Raw genomic sequence first — 16,903 nt, forward strand, 5'->3', positions numbered from 1 at the left:
CCTCCCTGAGGAGGGTGAGAGAGTCAGGGCAGGCCTCCCTGAGGAGGGTGAGGGGGTCAGGGCAGGCCTCCCTGAGGAGGGTGAGAGAGTCAGGGCAGGCCTCCCTGAGGAGGGTGAGGGGGTCAGGGCAGGGCTCCCTGAGGAGGGTGAGAGGGTCAGGGCAGGCCTCCCTGAGGAGGGTGAGGGGGTCAGGGCAGGCCTCCCTGAGGAGGGTGAGGGGGTCAGGGCAGGCCTCCCTGAGGAGGGTGAGGGGGTCAGGGCAGGCCTCCCTGAGGAGGATGAGAGGGTCGGGGCAGGCCTCCCTGAGGAGATGCCTTTGAGCTAAGAGGCCAGCCTTTCTGAAAAGGGGTAGAGAAAGGGTTCAGAGGACCAGCCATGGCATGCCTGAGAGCAACAGGTGACCAGTGGGGCTGGAGCAGGGGAATGTAGCAGGCTTTCTTGGACTGCCCACCCCCAAATCATGACACAAAGACTTATTATTAACTGTGAATGCTCAGTCTTAGCTTTAGTCTTGTTTCTAGCTAGCTTTTTTTTTTTTTTTAACTTAAATTAACCCATTTCTATTAGCCTGTGTGCTGCCCTGAGGCTTGTTTACCTCATCTACTTACTGTCCATCCTGCTTCCCTGCTTCCTCTGTGTCTGGCCAGCCCTCAGCTGGCTGGCCTTGTCTCTCTGCCCACCAGCCCTGCTAGTCCTCTTCTCCCTACCTAGCTATTGGCCGTTCAGCTTTTTATTAGACCAATCAGGTGCCTTAGACTAGCTATTGGCTGTTTAGCTTTTTATTAGACCAATCAGATGCCTCAGCAGGCAAGGTGAAACCACAACACACCTTTACATAGTTAAACAATTATTCACAACACAAATGTAACACATCTTTACGTAGTTAAACAAATATTCTATTCCACAACAGAAGAAGGTATGAGGTTATGATAAAGACAAGGAAGGTGTTCGTGTGTGTGTGTGTGTTGTGTGCCTACACATGGACACATTTCTCCCCTGCAGCCTCCTCAATGCCAACAAGATCAACTGCCTGCGGGTGAACACCTTCCAGGACCTGCAGAACCTCAACCTGCTCTCTCTGTACGACAACAAGCTGCAGACCATCAGCAAGGGGCTCTTCGCTCCTCTGCAGTCCATCCAGACCCTGTGAGTACACTGCCTGCCCTGGCAGCTGCAGACCCCCGCCACCAAACCGAGGGTGGGCTGAGGCCCCGTGGGAGGATTTCTAGCGCTTGCAGCAGGGGTGGGAGATGAAGTGCAAAGCACTGAACTGTGTTGAGCATTCTGGTGGGGCCTGCCCGTGCTGAGGGGACATCTCACTTTCAAACATGTAAACCTCGCAGCAACCCGGAAGGGGGTCACTGTCACCCTCAGATTATACGTGAGGAATCCAAGGCACTGAGACAGTGAGTAGTTTACTCAAGGTCACAGCCAGTATGAAGCAGGATTTGAATCCTGGTAGAACTTTCGAGCTGTGCTCATAACCACAGCAGCCATGGCAGTGTTCTAAGCAGTCCCTATCTCTGGGGAGACCCCATCCCTTCCCTCTGGCAGCTTCCTGCACCCTGCCAAGTCAAGCCTCTGATACAGGCTTTCTGGGGATTTTACACACACATACACACGCACACGCACGCACGCACGCACGCACGCACACCCCTCAACTCCCAAGGATTGCTGGTGTGTGTAAATACTGCCGGTGAACAGATGAGTACAGATCTCAGTCTGTGGTCTTGACAGTTCCAAGCTCAGATTTCAGCCCCAGCTCCAGGCCTGCAGCGAGCCTGGGGGTCTCCTGGAGACCCTGGAAGTCAGCTGGTACTTATTTCCTAGTAGTGAGAAGCAGGGACCCATATAGACTGAGAACAGCTGCTTGGTACTGAATGCCGACCACGTGTGAAGCTCCATCCGTGCTTAGTGCTGTGGAGTTTTCTTACTGCTCAGAGGGGGCGACGCCCACAGCACTCCCCTGGTGATAAGGAGACTAGCAACAATCCCCACTATTATATATGGAACACCCACCCTAAGAAGCCAGGCGCTGTGCCTGCTGCCTTATGTGGCTGGTACCACCAAGCCTGGAGGACTAAAATGCATGCTACTGTACGTGCCAACTCTAGAGCTCCCGACTGGTATTGCCCATCAGAGTCGGCATGGGTGAAGTGGAGCCAGTCAGTAGTGGGTCCTGCCCCCAGAGGGGGAGAACTGGGAGGCTGATTGCCCAGACCAGATGTTGGCTGCATCTGTCTGCCTTTGGCAGACAGCTGGCCTCAGACCCCCTCTTTGAATCCTCTCTGAGAGCAGCACCCACTCCAGACCTCCTGGGGCAGCGGAAGAAAGGGCCTCCACACCAGTTTGCTAGGGCCCAGCACGGAAAGGGGTGGTGGTGAAGCAAGGTGCCGCAGGTCACTCCTGATTAACAGCCCTGTCCCTCTTTCAGCCACTTAGCTCAAAACCCATTTGTTTGCGACTGCCACTTGAAGTGGCTGGCTGACTACCTTCAGGACAACCCCATTGAGACGAGCGGGGCCCGCTGCAGCGGCCCACGCCGGCTGGCCAACAAGCGCATCAGCCAGATCAAAAGCAAGAAGTTCCGCTGCTCAGGTAATCAGGTTACTGGAGTGGGGCCCCACTTTCTGACTCAGAATACAGCAGCCCCAGAGAGGCCAATAATCCAATCTGGAGGCCGGCGAGCGCTGTAATGGCTCCTGGGGAGCATCTTTGCAAATTAAATTGGGGAAATTCAGTTAGCCCTACAGAAAACCAATTACCTTATGGATTTAAAATAAAACACACTCACACAATAAAAGCATGGTGGGGGAGGGACGGGCAGCTTGGGAGAAACAGAACCCAGGCACAGTCGGTCCTCCCTCCCTCCCTCCCAGAGTTTGGTGGAAGCTGGGAGACAGGGCAGTCTTCACACACACACGTGCATTTGAGAGGAAGCCAAGATTTATTTTGTAGTCTCTGAAGCAGATTCCCCAAATGGCACAGAAATTATACAGCCTGGGCCAGGCCGCAGCCAGGCTTTAATACAGCCCTCAACCATAATGGGTTGGGTTACAGGTTTCACAAACGCCTTCCCTATCTCCTTGAAGCAGATGGCTGTTCTCTGATGATACAGGGAACAGCAGGTTGTGGGAAGAAGCAAAGCCTGAGCTCCCATGGCCAGCTCTTGTCTAGGGACTGTCTTCCTCCTTGCCCCACCCTCAACACCCGGAAGAACATGGAGACAAGTGGCAAGAGAATTCACAGCCCACCTTGGCAAGAAAGGTGGTCTCCTTGACCAGTGGCTGCAAGCAATTAGACATTGTTATCAGTTTCTCTTTTTCTACTGAAAAAGAGCAGAGCTGTGCTCGCCCTGGCTGATAAACCATCAGCAGGAGGTCCTGAGATAGGGTGAGCCAGCCCTGACAGGGTGTGTCTGGGCAAGAACCGTGCTCCCACCTATCTCAAGAGAGTGCTCAGCCCAGGAACAATGCCAGCATGGGGATTGGCCATCAGCAGACCAGCAGGCGGATTTTGGCTTCTTGTACCATGTTCTTTGTGCTTTAAGTCAAATTCTGTCGTATGTGTCACCAGCATGATAAACTTTAGCCTTTTATTTTATTTGCAGAGGCAAATGGCTGGAGGGGGTCTAGAGAGATGCAGGGACTTTGTGGTCGGGTGATCACTGGTTACCCATTTGCCTTCCTCAGCATAGGGACTGGAGAGATGACTTCCTTGGAGGGGCACAGTGCTTGAGTGGTCCTAATTTGACTTGCTTCTTCTAGTAGCTGCTTCAAGTCAGCAGATGAGACCCTGTTCTACAGCAGAGAGCCGAGGGCTAAAGGGGAAGGGCCACCCGCACATCACAGTCACCGGCAGTAGGGTCAGGACCAGGCTCCACACCCCTCTCTCCTTGACACTGTTCAATATATAGGAGGAAGGCGGTCCAACTGCTTTGAGTTGCTTTCTTCCTAGTCTCTTGGATCCACTTCTAACCCCCAAACACTTTCTTAGGTTCCTCCCGAGGTCTGGTGGCATCTCTGGGTAGAAAGTCTCCCCCCAGCACCAAGTGTCACTATCACAGACCAGCCCTTGCCAAGGCTCTCCTCATGACAACCCCCAGTGGTATTCCCTCTTTTATCTTTGCCTACTCAGGTCTGAAGTAACTAGCTTGGCCAGTTAGTGGTTCCCATGGAAAGGATGAAGGAGGTCGGAGGAGGGCAGGAAGCCACCTGCCATCCTTGACCCTCAGTCTCACGAGTGTCTTGCCCGTAACCAGGACCTCAGGTTGCATCTAAACCCTGGGTGGCAGTACAGGGATATATAGTCAACATTGGATCCAATGACAGGTGCCCTATAGAGTTAGTGACGGCAGTGACCTAGCATTGACTGAGCCTGGGACAGGTAGCAAGGTATGGGTGATGCTTACAGAAAGAACAGAGTGGGAAACAAGAACTAGACAGCGGAACTAGGAAACAATAAAGCTAGTTTTCAGTCTAGCTGTGCCGGCAGCTACCTGTCTACCTTGGTGTTTACAGGGCCCTGGCTTCCTATGAGGGACGGAAATGGGTGGCAAGAAAAAAGAAACAGGGCGAAGAAGACAGAATTCTCGAGTTGACTTTGTCTAAAATATCACTTTAAAAATACTAAGCAGAAAGCCTATTCCTGTAGAGGCAGTGATGTCCAGAATCCAAATGAGCTTGACTTGGAGCATTTGGTATGCTTTTATGTAGCTGTAAGGGAGGAGCAGAGAGGTTGGCCACTGAACTCCAAAAGCCTTGGCTTTGAGAAACACCAGGACCCATACCTCCCTTGGCCTTGGGGGATACAGAAACCATAGCCCTGAAGATTTGTGTTTCTAGGAAGCTCCAGAAAGGGAGGGGTGAGGAGTGGCAGATGACATGGACTTGAGCTGACAGATAATAACTCTGCATTTTACTTTCCCCTAAAAGCAGCCCCCTTGAAAAGACAGCTGATGTGATTAGGAGCCAATTTGAGGGCTGCTTCTGCAACATGCACAGCCTCTCCCTGGGTAGGGCGTCTGGCTTCCCAGCCACTTTGCCCTGCCTCTATCAGCTGCATCCACCGCCCTGGACCAAGATCAGTTTAGAGGTGGATGCTGCCCACAAGGGGTGATCTAACAGATCCGATTAAGTCCTTCAGCAAGGCCCCACTCCAGGGAGCACTTGGTAGCTGAAGGACACAGCCTTTCTTCTATCAGGCTGCCCCCCTTTGTTTCTGTAAGAATGACTTCTTCTTCTTAAAGTACAGTACTCTTTGGGTACAGCTCAGGGACACTTTAGAAACCTCAGAGTTCATCCAGTCCACTCTTGAGACAAAATTGAGAACCACAGCAGAAAAATCCCAAGTTCAGGCTATCATTTTCTAGACATGACCACTAATGCTATGATGATTTTAGCATACTAGGAAGATCCCAGATCATTTGCCTTTGGGACCCTCCGAGTCCCTGTAGAGAAGCAAAGCAAGGAGAAGGTCCAAGAGGGACTTTATAAATTATGTTTTATTTGTTTGTGGAGTGTGTGTGTGTGTGTGTGTGTGTGTGTGCGTACGTATGTATGTACATACGTACATGTGTGCTGTGCATGCAGCATAAAACAGCAGAAGTATGGAGGCCAGAGGACAGCTCTCAGGAGTCTGTTCTTCCTCTGTGTGGAGCTTGTGGATCAAACTCAGGTCACCAGGCTTGGTGTAGCACATGGCTTTACCTGTGGCCCATCTTCCCAGCCACACAAGGAGGTTCTAAAATCTGTGAAATGCGCCCTGCTCACACTGAGGTCCTGATCAAACTCACAGGAGAAATCTTGGAACCAGAGTGTCCAAGAGCTCTGCGGCTCTGGATGTCGAGCCGCAGTGGAGCCCACATTACCATTCCCAGCTGTAGGTCTGTGAGATCAGGATGGGGGAGGAGCTGTGGATGGGGCCAGGCATGGACATGGGTGTGTACTAACCGGACCATTATTGCAGGCAACTGGGATGCTGAGAATGAGAACACCTTGGCAACGAACCAGTCCCCAAAACATATGGTAGAGGAGAGTGACCTCTCCCTCCTATCAGAGGTCAAGTCTCAAGCAGGGACGGTCAGCCACCTGGCTATGACTCTATTTCTCTGAGATATGCACAGCTCCAGCCTGAGGCCAAGTCGGAAGAAGGCTGACCTATGGAAGATGGGGTATACAGATGGAGTCCATGGCACACAAGACCCCCTGACTGGGTCAGCCTCATCCTTTCCCATGATTCCCAGCCAGAAAAGGGATGTAGAAATCAGAAAGACCCTAACGTTAGATATCTTACCCTCCAGCTAATCCACTGGTCCTCCAGCCCTTTCCTTCCCTGTCTTACTCTGGCAAAGGCCCCTTATTGGAAACCAGCCTCTAACCACCATGCATGCGATTGACTACCTCCTGTGACAGTGTTCACGTGGTGACTGCAGGTGTCTTGTTCTCAAACCTAAGGCCCCGCTGACTCTCCTTTCCTTGTCCAGCTGAGAATATGTGGCTTTAATTCTACACTCCTCCTCTACCACACCTCAAGCCATCTGGGGTGAACTGGCTATCAGCCCAAGGGACCCAGGGACCCTGCAAGGTACTCAGGAGCCGCCTCAGTCGTGGGATGATAAAGGGAGCTTTTTGCCTGGAGAGGAGATTATGCTGTGTCAGACCGATGAGAACTATGGGAAATTTCTTTCATGAAAAGGCATAGACGGCCACGAGGCCCCTCAGCTGTGGGGTCAGCCCTGGGTCACAGAGCGTGAGAAGACGCGTTGCTGATTTTCGTGTCATATCAGATCACACGGTGGGTTGGGGCAGACTTTGCAGGCTCCATCGGGGTCAGTGTGTTAAGTGGTATGTCATCTGCCGGGATGCTCCTGGGTGTGAGTGTCTGATGGCTTCCCGCCTGTCCCTCTGTCCTACTGAGTCTCCCTGGGGCAGGGCACAGGGAGGCGCCCCTCCCCACCCCGTCTTTGGCAGGATCCCGTGGAACGCACTACTGGCTCGAATCTCGCTCAGTGGGGGCCTGCTCTGGCTTCCACTTCTCCACGCTGCTTCCTCTGAGCGCTCCTGTCCTCTCTCTGATGCCTGCTTCCTGACCTTGACTCTGACCAGTTGCCGCGGGGCTTTCCTTTGTGCTTGATCTAACCATGTGGTGGAACGATGGAAACGGAACATGGTTCTGTCAAGCACCGCGGAAAGCACCGCTCTCTCCTGCAGCATGGCCCGCCGCCACCGCCGCCACCGCTGGACTCTTCTCTGCTCTGGATCACCGCGCCTGCCAGACCCACCTCTCCCAGTCTTAATGCACAGAGGGAAAGGGGGTGGGAATCCTGAAGGAGTCAGGGGCATGGCCACAGGGCTTTAGAAAAACCCACAGGGGCCATGCTGGGAGTATCCACAAATCCTATGCAAATGGAGTCACTCTGCTCCAAGTCCAGTTCTCAAGTGACTCCAAGGGTGACAGCTGGGTTCCAACTTCCCATTTGAAGAAGACAAGTGCATCTAAGGCATAGGCCCCCTTGTTTCATGGGAGAGTCCCAGCACCAGGTCACCGAGTGGTAGCTAATGCAAAGGGTGAGTCATCCTGCTCATGACTTTAATCCAGCACCTCTCTTGGCATGCACTTCACTTGAAATGAATGTAAGCGTGAGAACAGGTGGAACCAACATGGGTCTGAGACCTTGAACTGGGACTCCTTCTGACCCCACCTCTTACTCCTCATGAATACTTAGACCTAGATCCTGGTGAAACCTGATAGCCAACCTGTTTTCGTAACCTTGGACTACAGTTACCATGGAGGTGTGGAGCTCTTCATCTGGTGCCATTTCAGAGGCCGGGAGAGGTCTGTGCAGACAATGGCTGTCTCTGACCACAGAGAGAGGGATCTTGGCACCTTCTCTTTAATTTGTTTCTTGATAATCCTGGGCCTGGAATAACCAGTAGACTTTGTTGTGGTTTGGTGCTAGAGTCTGTATCTTACTCCATGAGTAAGAACTAAGGTGGACACAAACCCATACTTAACAGTAGGAACAGGATTCTGTGTCCCCACCAAGCTTCGTGGCTCTAATTATCTCCTCTCTGATTGTGACTCAGAGAAGGGCCCCAGCCACTGATGGGTTAATGGGTATCTCTGAACTTCTGAACATATATAGAGTTCTTACTGTTGGCCAGGCTCTGGATGTTTCACATCGGTCACCCTAATTCCATAACACTTTAGATCCCATTTTACAGATCAGAGTGTTGAGGCAGGATATTAACTAACTGGCCCAGGGTAATCTAGCTCCCAACTGGCTGTGCTTTGCCTCAGTGCTGTCAAGCCCTTCCTCTTCTGGACACTCTTTGCCTTGAAAGGAAAATTTGTGGCAACGTTGAATTGAATTGAAGGTGTTTTTCACATTCTCTTTCCAGCTCACATCTGTCATTAGAAATGAGTAAAAAGGAGAAAGCATTGTTCAAGTGACCCTTCTCCTATAGCAGGAGTGTACAAGATACCATGGGTATGAGCAAACCCTCCTCTGGAGAGGAGAATCTTCCTCTCCGTGTAGAGGGGACATTCTTAGCACTGCCCGCATCCGGCGAGGGCCAGGCCTTTGGGAATGAATTCATGATAGCGCTCTTCCTCTGTGCCTCCGTGATGCTTTGGCAGTAGGCACATGGGTCTCTCCCTCTGCTTTCAGGAAGGTGACTGAGCTACAAGGACAGCTTCATGCCCAAATGATAGCCAAACTCGTTCCAAAACAGCTAGTGTTTCTCAGCCACAGGTGTCTGGTTCCCCCAGCCTGGCCTAGGAATGGATGTCTGTCTGTGTGCAATGTCCTTGATTCCATTCACCGCTCATGACTTGTCCCGTGGCTTGTCCCTATCACTTTCTTTTCAAGCTGATAAACCCTGGGAGGCCTCTGGACACCTCCACCCCAGGTCCTTTTTCTGAAGTTCTCCCTCTCATCTCGCCCATCTTGGGGATGCTTGGGCTAGAGGAAAAGAACTCTGAACACGTGCGCTGGCTTCCCCTGTTGACCAGATAATGTGAACCTTAGATGCTTCATACCTCCCTCCCAGATATAGGTGTAGAACAAGGGTATATAATAAAATAAAATTAAAAATTGCTGTCAATTTCCACCTTTCCCCCAACCTCTGTCTATTAAAGTTTGTCTTTGATTGTGTACCATGTGTTGTTGTTCTGAGATGTCCGCAAGTGGGGGAAAGGCCGACAAGGGCAGAGGCAGGCACAGGCTAGGTGATATCAGCTCCTCTGGGGCCCGCTGCACCTGGGGTTCAACTTTCTGGCCTGTCTTCAGATCCTGCGAGATCCCTCCCAGAGAGGCGGAGCTGCAACCTATTTCGGTTGGTTCTCTCCTCCAAAGTATTTCTGTCAGTGACAAATATGCATTGAGATTGAAATTGACTTTTAAGGCTCTGGAAAAGTTAAAAATACTTTTGGGTAGTTATGAGCATTAGGCATAACAAATGGCTCCGAGGAACCCTGGGTAGCTTCCGTAATGAAATATGAAGTGACGGAGGTGGCATTTCGTGCTGGCTCTGACTGGGAAATGAACTTTTTCGGTTATGTACATAGGCTGTTATTAACATTTCTGGTTCCCACTCATATAAAATATCACTTTCCGACCCCCTCGTTATTACAAACCAGGGCAATAACAAAAACAGCAGGGGGAAAATGCTAGGGAGAACACATTAGTCCATCGAATCTAATTGCAAAATCATTTCATTAAAATGGGTCAGCAGCTCCACTGCAGAGGTCTGCCAGTTATAACCCAACGATACTACTGAGAGCGATTCCTGCTAACTACAGACTGCTCTCACCTTGATTAAAACGAAAATGCATTTAATAGGCGGCCGTCCCCAGCCAGTGCACGTTCAGCCGGCTCACGGGAAGTGCAGACTGGGCTCGCTCCTGTCTTTCTGCCTTTGATCAGGAGTCAGGGTTCCTCTGTTTTGCAGGTATCCCATTACGGACATGTCCTGAAGGGAACATAGCCATGCACGTGCAGAATGCCCCCCTACAACACCACCATGTACCTTCCCTGACAAGGACCGAATTCCGAGTTTGCATTTGGCAAGAGCTGCAGAATAACCTAGCTCTCGGATGTGTCTAAAGAGAAATGGTGCAGACTCAGGGTTTATTTGGTGGGACGATGCGTGCAGGCCAGGAAAAAGATTTACGTAAAACAGTGTGCCAGGAAGTTGCGGTAAAACTGTGAAATAGGTGCACAGGTTATGTTCACACAAGTCGGGGGGCGGGGGGGGGGGAGGCAAAGGGAGATGAAGGAAGTGGGTGGGACAGCAGAGAGGAACAAGGAATACACAGACTTCTGACTCCTTGCTTCAGACAGTGTCACTTGAGAATGAGAGGCCCACGGATTTTGTTCCCAGTCAGCAGTGACCACGGGAGGATAAACCAGAGCAGAGCGTGCAAGAGTAAGGGAGGGAGGCGGGCGGGCGGGCGTTGGCTCGCTTCTTTGTCATAGCTCACTGAGGAGAAACCCACTCCGTCTGCCTCCACCTCATCCGACCTTATGGCTGTTGCTAGAGACGTGGGGAGAAAGGTTCAGTCTCAAAGCACACTAAAGCCTGCTTAGCATTAGTCACGTGGGTCTCTGAGAGCCAGCCCTAGTCTATTCACCAGGCACTGCAACCCACCCCCCAACCCCCACCCCACCCCACCCCACCCGGTAGACCTTAGGGTCTTCATCTACAAAGGCAAGTTCTAACCCCAGAGGTTAAGAGGAACCACCCATTTGAAGTTTGGAGAAAAGCAGCTGGCTGCTGGTTCAAGTGCAGAACTGTCGGCTGCTACCATCAGCTCCAGGGGCGTTTCTGTGGCCTCCAAATACCAGACGTTCTGTCAAGATCTAGGAAGCGCGAGAGTAGGCTCACACGTGTCCATCCCGTGCTGGCCTTTTCCTGGAGACTCCGCCTCTTGTGTAATCTCACCTTCACACAGACCCCTGGGGAACAGGAGCTAGGAGGTTGCCGAGCCTGGCCAAGGGCACCGCTACAACGTAGGAACTGCTCGCGCTCCGTGTCGCCATGCTAATGCTTCAAGCCGTTCCCCAAGCACCCGGTGTGCATGGACTCAAACACTTCAGAAATACACACAGGACCCTCAGGTGCTGGTGGTACTCCACTTGTGCCTTAGACGAGCATGAGCGGAGCTCACATTTTATACCTAGCAATGCACTAGTGAAATGTGGGTGTGAGAGCGTGAATGCGCCCCAGCACAACCGGCTCACGTCAGGAGAGCCGCACGCCCCTCCCCGTGGCCACTGGCATAATTCATGTGCTCACAGAGGTCTGTCTGACTGCCCCCAAGGGCATGTCTCAGAGACATCAGACTGTCAGGCCTGTTGCCATCACCAAATGACCTTGAAAGAAATGAAATTTTGAAAAAAAATAAATCTTAGCTCCAACTTCTAGCTCATGGGAACTAGCCTTTTACTGTCATTAAAGAGAACTTCCTCTCTATGCGAAAGTCAGGTCCGACCCTCAGATGCATTTTGTTTTCACTGTGTTTGAGAATTGGATTCATTGCCAATATATTTTAAATATCTGACTTCTCTTAAAACAATAAGACGAAGACATCTCAGGCAGCTGTAAGCCAGATTCCCAAAGCTCCAGATACCCTAGTACTCCAACATCCTCACTGAAGTCAGGCAAGATGCTGCTTGTCATTTAGCACCAAATGAGTATCTGGCCTCCTTCACACATTGCCTGCAAGGCCAGGAAGACCTCTAAGTATGTGACCCTCTTCTTATACCTTTGTCCTACCCTCCAGTAGCCCCCACAAAAGTCCGATCTTAATGTCCAGTTTATAGATGGTAAGCATCATGGGGCCAGGAATCTCCTACAACTATAGGCTGGATTCTATGTAGGTGCCTTGTGGTATTTCTCTGAACAGAGCATCTGTAACATTAAGCAGCTTCTCTAAAGGTCCATGACCCATAAACATGTAAGAGCCCACAGATCTGAAGCCTTGCTTCTCGGAAGACAGAAAGTGATGAATGACAAAAGACCATGTGGGAAGCAAGGTAGATGAGGGGTGTGGCCAGCAAGATGGCCAAATGGTTATCAATATTGCCTGCTATTCGATATCTCACCATATCAGCAGTTTCTCCCAAGCCTGCATACACACACACACACACACACACACACACACACACACCTACCTCTACCTCCCCACCTCCACTCCCCACAACATTGGACCTTGTGCCAGGAAACCCAAATGATGATGGCAAACCCCTCTTTGGCCCCACATAGGCTCTGAGGATTATCGCAACAGATTCAGCAGTGAGTGTTTCATGGACCTCGTGTGCCCTGAGAAGTGCCGCTGCGAGGGTACCATTGTGGACTGCTCCAACCAGAAGCTGGCCCGCATCCCGAGCCACCTCCCCGAGTACACCACTGACCTGTAAGTCCCACCGTCTTGAGAACACCCCACCCCTCTCTACGTCTCTTTACACATGCCTAGACACTTGGAGTTAACTCGAGTGGGGCTTCTGTGTACTTGGCTGAGAAAGACACCTCTCTATACATGGGCAGGTTGCTTGCCGATAAAGACCACTCGTTGGCTCTATGAATGTTTTCTGAACACTCACCATAAAGCAGGCACTGCTCTAGGCTTACATTTCTACAGTGAACAAAGCAAGTGGCACCTGCTGGCCCTTCGGAACTTACAGTATCACCAGAAAAAATCGATATTAGATAAAAATTATTACTGGGCAAAAATACAACTAAGATGATTAAATATATCTGAGCCGCCTAATAGCCATGCTAGAAAGGGACATTGATTTGTCCAAAACTGGGCAAGGGCGTGAGGACAATCTGGCTGCAACATCTGTCACCCCACTGATCACCAGGGTTGATTCTGCCAATCTGGCCAGCTAGGTGGGTGTCCCCACCCTCCTTCACTGCTCTGTGTGCGTACCCCCAGAAGTGGCACACTTGGCTCCAGAGGATGACCTTCCCTGATAGAACCCCCAAACAATCTCTCAAGGTCTAAAAAGGGACAGACTAAAACTTGAAGCGTGGTAGAGGATAAAGGATGGCCTGTGGGGCTAAACAGACCTGACATTTACCTCACCTCTGTTCCCTCCAGCCTCCCTGAGACTGGCCAAGCTGCCTCTCAGATCTGAAGCCCAGTTTCCAAGCTGTAACAGGGATTGGGGCTCCCCCTGTTGAGGGGGATGGTGTCTCTCTTTACACTTCAGAAGGTCTAGAAAGAGACGCAAGCACAATATTCCTCTTGACTCTTGGCGCAGAGTGAGCCCTGGATACACAGGGGCAGACTTGTAGCTGGTGTTGCTCTCCTTGACCTCTGTAGTCACTGGAGGGCACAGCAAGGCTCTGAGCACAGAGATGCTGGGTGCAGGGACCCTGAGCCCCCTTGGAAGACAGAAGTGGTCAGGAAGAGATGAGCAGGTTAGGCTCAGGTGATTCTGAGGAAACTTCCCTGGGAGCTTGGGTTACCATCGGTACCCCCCTAAAATGGAGCCAGGTACTTGTCATTTGTCTATGTGTTTAGAGAACAATGGATATCTATGCGGCGTTTGTAAGAAGCCACTGCCCTATGAAGGAGGCATGGGAAGGCTCAGACTTAGTGTCTTTCTTTGTTTTCCCATCCACCTCTCCCTGCCGAGCCCCTCACCTCATGCCGAAGTCTTTCGTGATTCTCTTGAACTTTACTGACCATGAAGTTACAGGCAGAGCTCAACCAGAGCCGCGTGTGAGGAAGACTGGTAGCCAAGGAGGTGCCTCCCCCTAGCTAAGCCCTGCTTCTTCTGGCTTCCCATGTAGGCGGCTGAATGACAATGATATCTCTGTCCTGGAGGCCACTGGGATCTTCAAGAAGCTGCCCAACCTGCGAAAAATGTAAGTCAAGTTGGGGGGCCCAGCAGCCACCTCGGCTTCCTGCCCCTCACCCTTCACTCCTGCCCCTGAGTCTCCCCCTGCCCCCTGCTGTGTCCGGGACTGGACACCAGGGACACAGCACTGACCAGCATGAAGTGCGGCTGTCATTGAGTTGTCCCACATCAGGTGGATCGTACGTTCCACACCTCCTTGTCTCCCTTCCCGTGTCCCCTCTACTTGTCTCTGCTCCCAGCCCACATCCAGCATCTACCTCAGAAGGTGGAGGGGGGACGTGGACCTGGAACAGCAATGCAATAGGGGTGTCTGGGACCCTGTGGTACTTGGCATTTGGGTGAGGTCTGCACATGGAGGGGCGCATCAGAAAGGAATCCCCAGCTGCTCTCGGTAGCTTTGGTCACAGAATCTGCTGGTCTGAGTAGAGTCTGGGCAAAGGACCCACATGCTGTTACTGGCTTCCGTAGTGCATGGCTACGTGTTGTCCCGACCCTCTCTCCCCTCGTAGGAGTTGGGGCCAAGTCATAAAGACAGCAGGAAGGATGTTGCCGCTGTGATAGCCCTTGCCCTTGACCAGGGCTGCATGCCCACCTCACGGATGTCACTCTCTTTAGTCTTCCTTCAGCCATCTTGTGCTGGCATCAGGTTCTGTGCTGGGCAGGTGAGGGAGCCATAGCTCAGAGAAGTTCACTGGCCTCTCTAAGGCCACACATTGAATACACATCAAAACTGGCTCTCAGACTTGGGTTCACCTCGGTCATACCAGTGTGAGGTCAGGCTTGCTTCCCACCTCACCCCTTCTGAGTGTCTCTGCAGGGGTGCCAGCACAGAGAGGTGGGCTTCCCACCCTCTGACTCCCAGGGCACACTTGTCTTTAACCGTCCTTCCTACCCCACCCCATACCCCGTATCTCCCCGCCTCACAGTGGTGTCTGTTTCTTCAACAAGGCAAATGTGGTCCACTGTTACTTACCAATTCTATATGTACTAACTCATCTTTGTACCAAAATTCATGCAACTCTAAAATCACAATTTTTTTCAAGCTGTTTGTGTCATTTACATACATATGGTAGTGAAAGACCCACTTACCCCAACATGTGTCCCTTGACTGGGCCACACATTCCCAGCTGAGGCTGAACATGGGGATGCTCTGCCTTCCAGGTCCAGCTCTGACACTGTAAGCCAGTATCCACTTTACGGTTTATCAAATAGCGTGTGCTTTGCAGTTTTGTGCTTTTTAGTGCCAACTTTGGCCCAAGCGCGGTGCTGGCACACTGTCTAGATACCCAAAGCTGAGAGGCCTGCGCTGTGCCTCACTGAGGGCACACATGGCTGTGGAGAAGCCTCGTGCGTTTGTTCAGGCATGAGCCCAGCACTGCTGGCCATGAGTACGATGTTGATGGATCGATAGCATAGTAAATACAGTGTCTGAGCAGAAACACTCACAGAACAAGTTTATTATTGATCGGTTGATGGAAATGCCATGACCAGGGGCTCACAGGAGCCTCGTCTAGTTTCCCCAGGAGCAGTGATTCAGTGTGTGCTCATTCAGTGTTCCTGGTGATACAGAATAGAAGGACCATGAATCATGAGGATTGTCCGTAACTCCTCATTTCCTGTTCATCAGACTTCTACCCATCAGTACCCCGCAGCCAAGGAAACAGACACCTCTAGGTCCTATGCAACTGTTCTCTCAGAAGCACCACTTACGCATCCCTGCTGACTACAACCACTGCCTTACCCAAAGGGCCCTGTAAATAAATGCCTGTCTGGAGCAGGAGATGAGCTAGCCCTCTGTGGGGACAGCTGAGACCAGGAGGGCACATGGAAGGTTGTGTAAGGCTGTCACTGTGGCCCAGCACCTGTGAGCTTGTGGGACCCAGCACAATTAGCAACCACTTAGACGTGTCCTTTCCGTTTCTGACCAGAGAAAAGTACGCTTTGGTTTCAACCTCCAGACAGATGTGGAAGTGAATATGGACGTGAGGAAGGTATTGAAATGAGTCAAGCTGCACAAGTACCTGTTTGCCCAGCAAACGGGATCCCAGGAGTCTCTGCTTCTGCAAAGTAGACACTGTCCCCGTACACGCCTTTTAGGTGAAAGTCACACAGATTGTGTTCCCACTTGCGGTGGGGATGTGAGCAGAGGGAGATACTGCAGTAGGCTAAGGGAAACAAGAATACGAAAGTGTTACAGGAGGCAGCTGGTCCCCCTCCTCAGCCACGTGCAGCAGACGTGAGCCTGGCCAAATGCAAGCTCAGATCTCAACCGAAAGAGCAGATGCCACTCAGCCAGTCCCTATGTTTGCCATGCAGGAGTGGAGGTAGGGGCTGCTGAATATCTCCCACTGCTCCAGGCCAGCTAAACATTCAGGTGTGGGGCGGAAGCTGCGGGCTGGCCTGCAGTCACCTAAGCTCAGCTCTGCTCTTGTCCACTGCGTGATCCTAGGAGACCCTTGGGGGGGGGGTACTTAGTTTCATCATTTGCATAGTGAGAATAAATTCATTATTCCTGTGAATGATGAGGAGGGGTAGAAATAAACAGGTGACAAGGTGCTGCTCAGAGGAGGGGTGCCTGCCTAGTATGCACAAGACCCCAGGTTCAATCCCCGATACTGCACAAACAAACTAGAAGAAATAAGGATGAAAGGTGAGGCCTCGCCAAGGTGTTGGCAAGAGAAGATGTCTGATCCAGTGCCAGACATCTGGGTCAAGCAGCCTGAAGTATCCATTTACATACGTAAACAGCAGTTCTGCACAGACACACTGGGGAGCCGGGGAGTAGGGCAAAGGTGGGACGTGGCTGGGAAGGCTCTGATGACCATGATGGTAACAGAACCAACAATAGCCCGCAGTTAACACTTGCTGTTCGCTCTGTGCCAGAAAGTTCTAGTGTTTATTTAATGTCGCCCTCACCAAGCAAAACCAAAGGCTTTGGGGTTGCTCTGTTCCATACATGAGGAAGCAGAGACAACAGAATGTTAAGTAACTTGTCCGAGTTTAAAACTCAAGCAAGGAGCAGTTTGTGCT

At 51.5% G+C, this 16,903-nt stretch overlaps 1 protein-coding gene across 1 annotated transcript in view; it reads left to right on the forward strand.

The window, feature by feature from the left end:
- Nucleotides 1-16,903, forward strand: part of Slit3 (slit guidance ligand 3) — a 603,162-nt gene that overhangs the window by 497,480 nt on the left and 88,779 nt on the right. Inside the window, exons 13-16 of the mRNA XM_028858254.2 lie at nucleotides 1,003-1,146; nucleotides 2,435-2,598; nucleotides 12,270-12,420; nucleotides 13,806-13,880. Of these exons, the coding sequence (XP_028714087.1) occupies nucleotides 1,003-1,146; nucleotides 2,435-2,598; nucleotides 12,270-12,420; nucleotides 13,806-13,880 (534 nt within the window). The remainder of the gene's footprint in view (nucleotides 1-1,002; nucleotides 1,147-2,434; nucleotides 2,599-12,269; nucleotides 12,421-13,805; nucleotides 13,881-16,903) is intronic.

This window comes from Peromyscus leucopus, chromosome 8b, assembly GCF_004664715.2.
Source record: "Peromyscus leucopus breed LL Stock chromosome 8b, UCI_PerLeu_2.1, whole genome shotgun sequence".
Taxonomy (NCBI): domain Eukaryota; kingdom Metazoa; phylum Chordata; class Mammalia; order Rodentia; family Cricetidae; genus Peromyscus; species Peromyscus leucopus.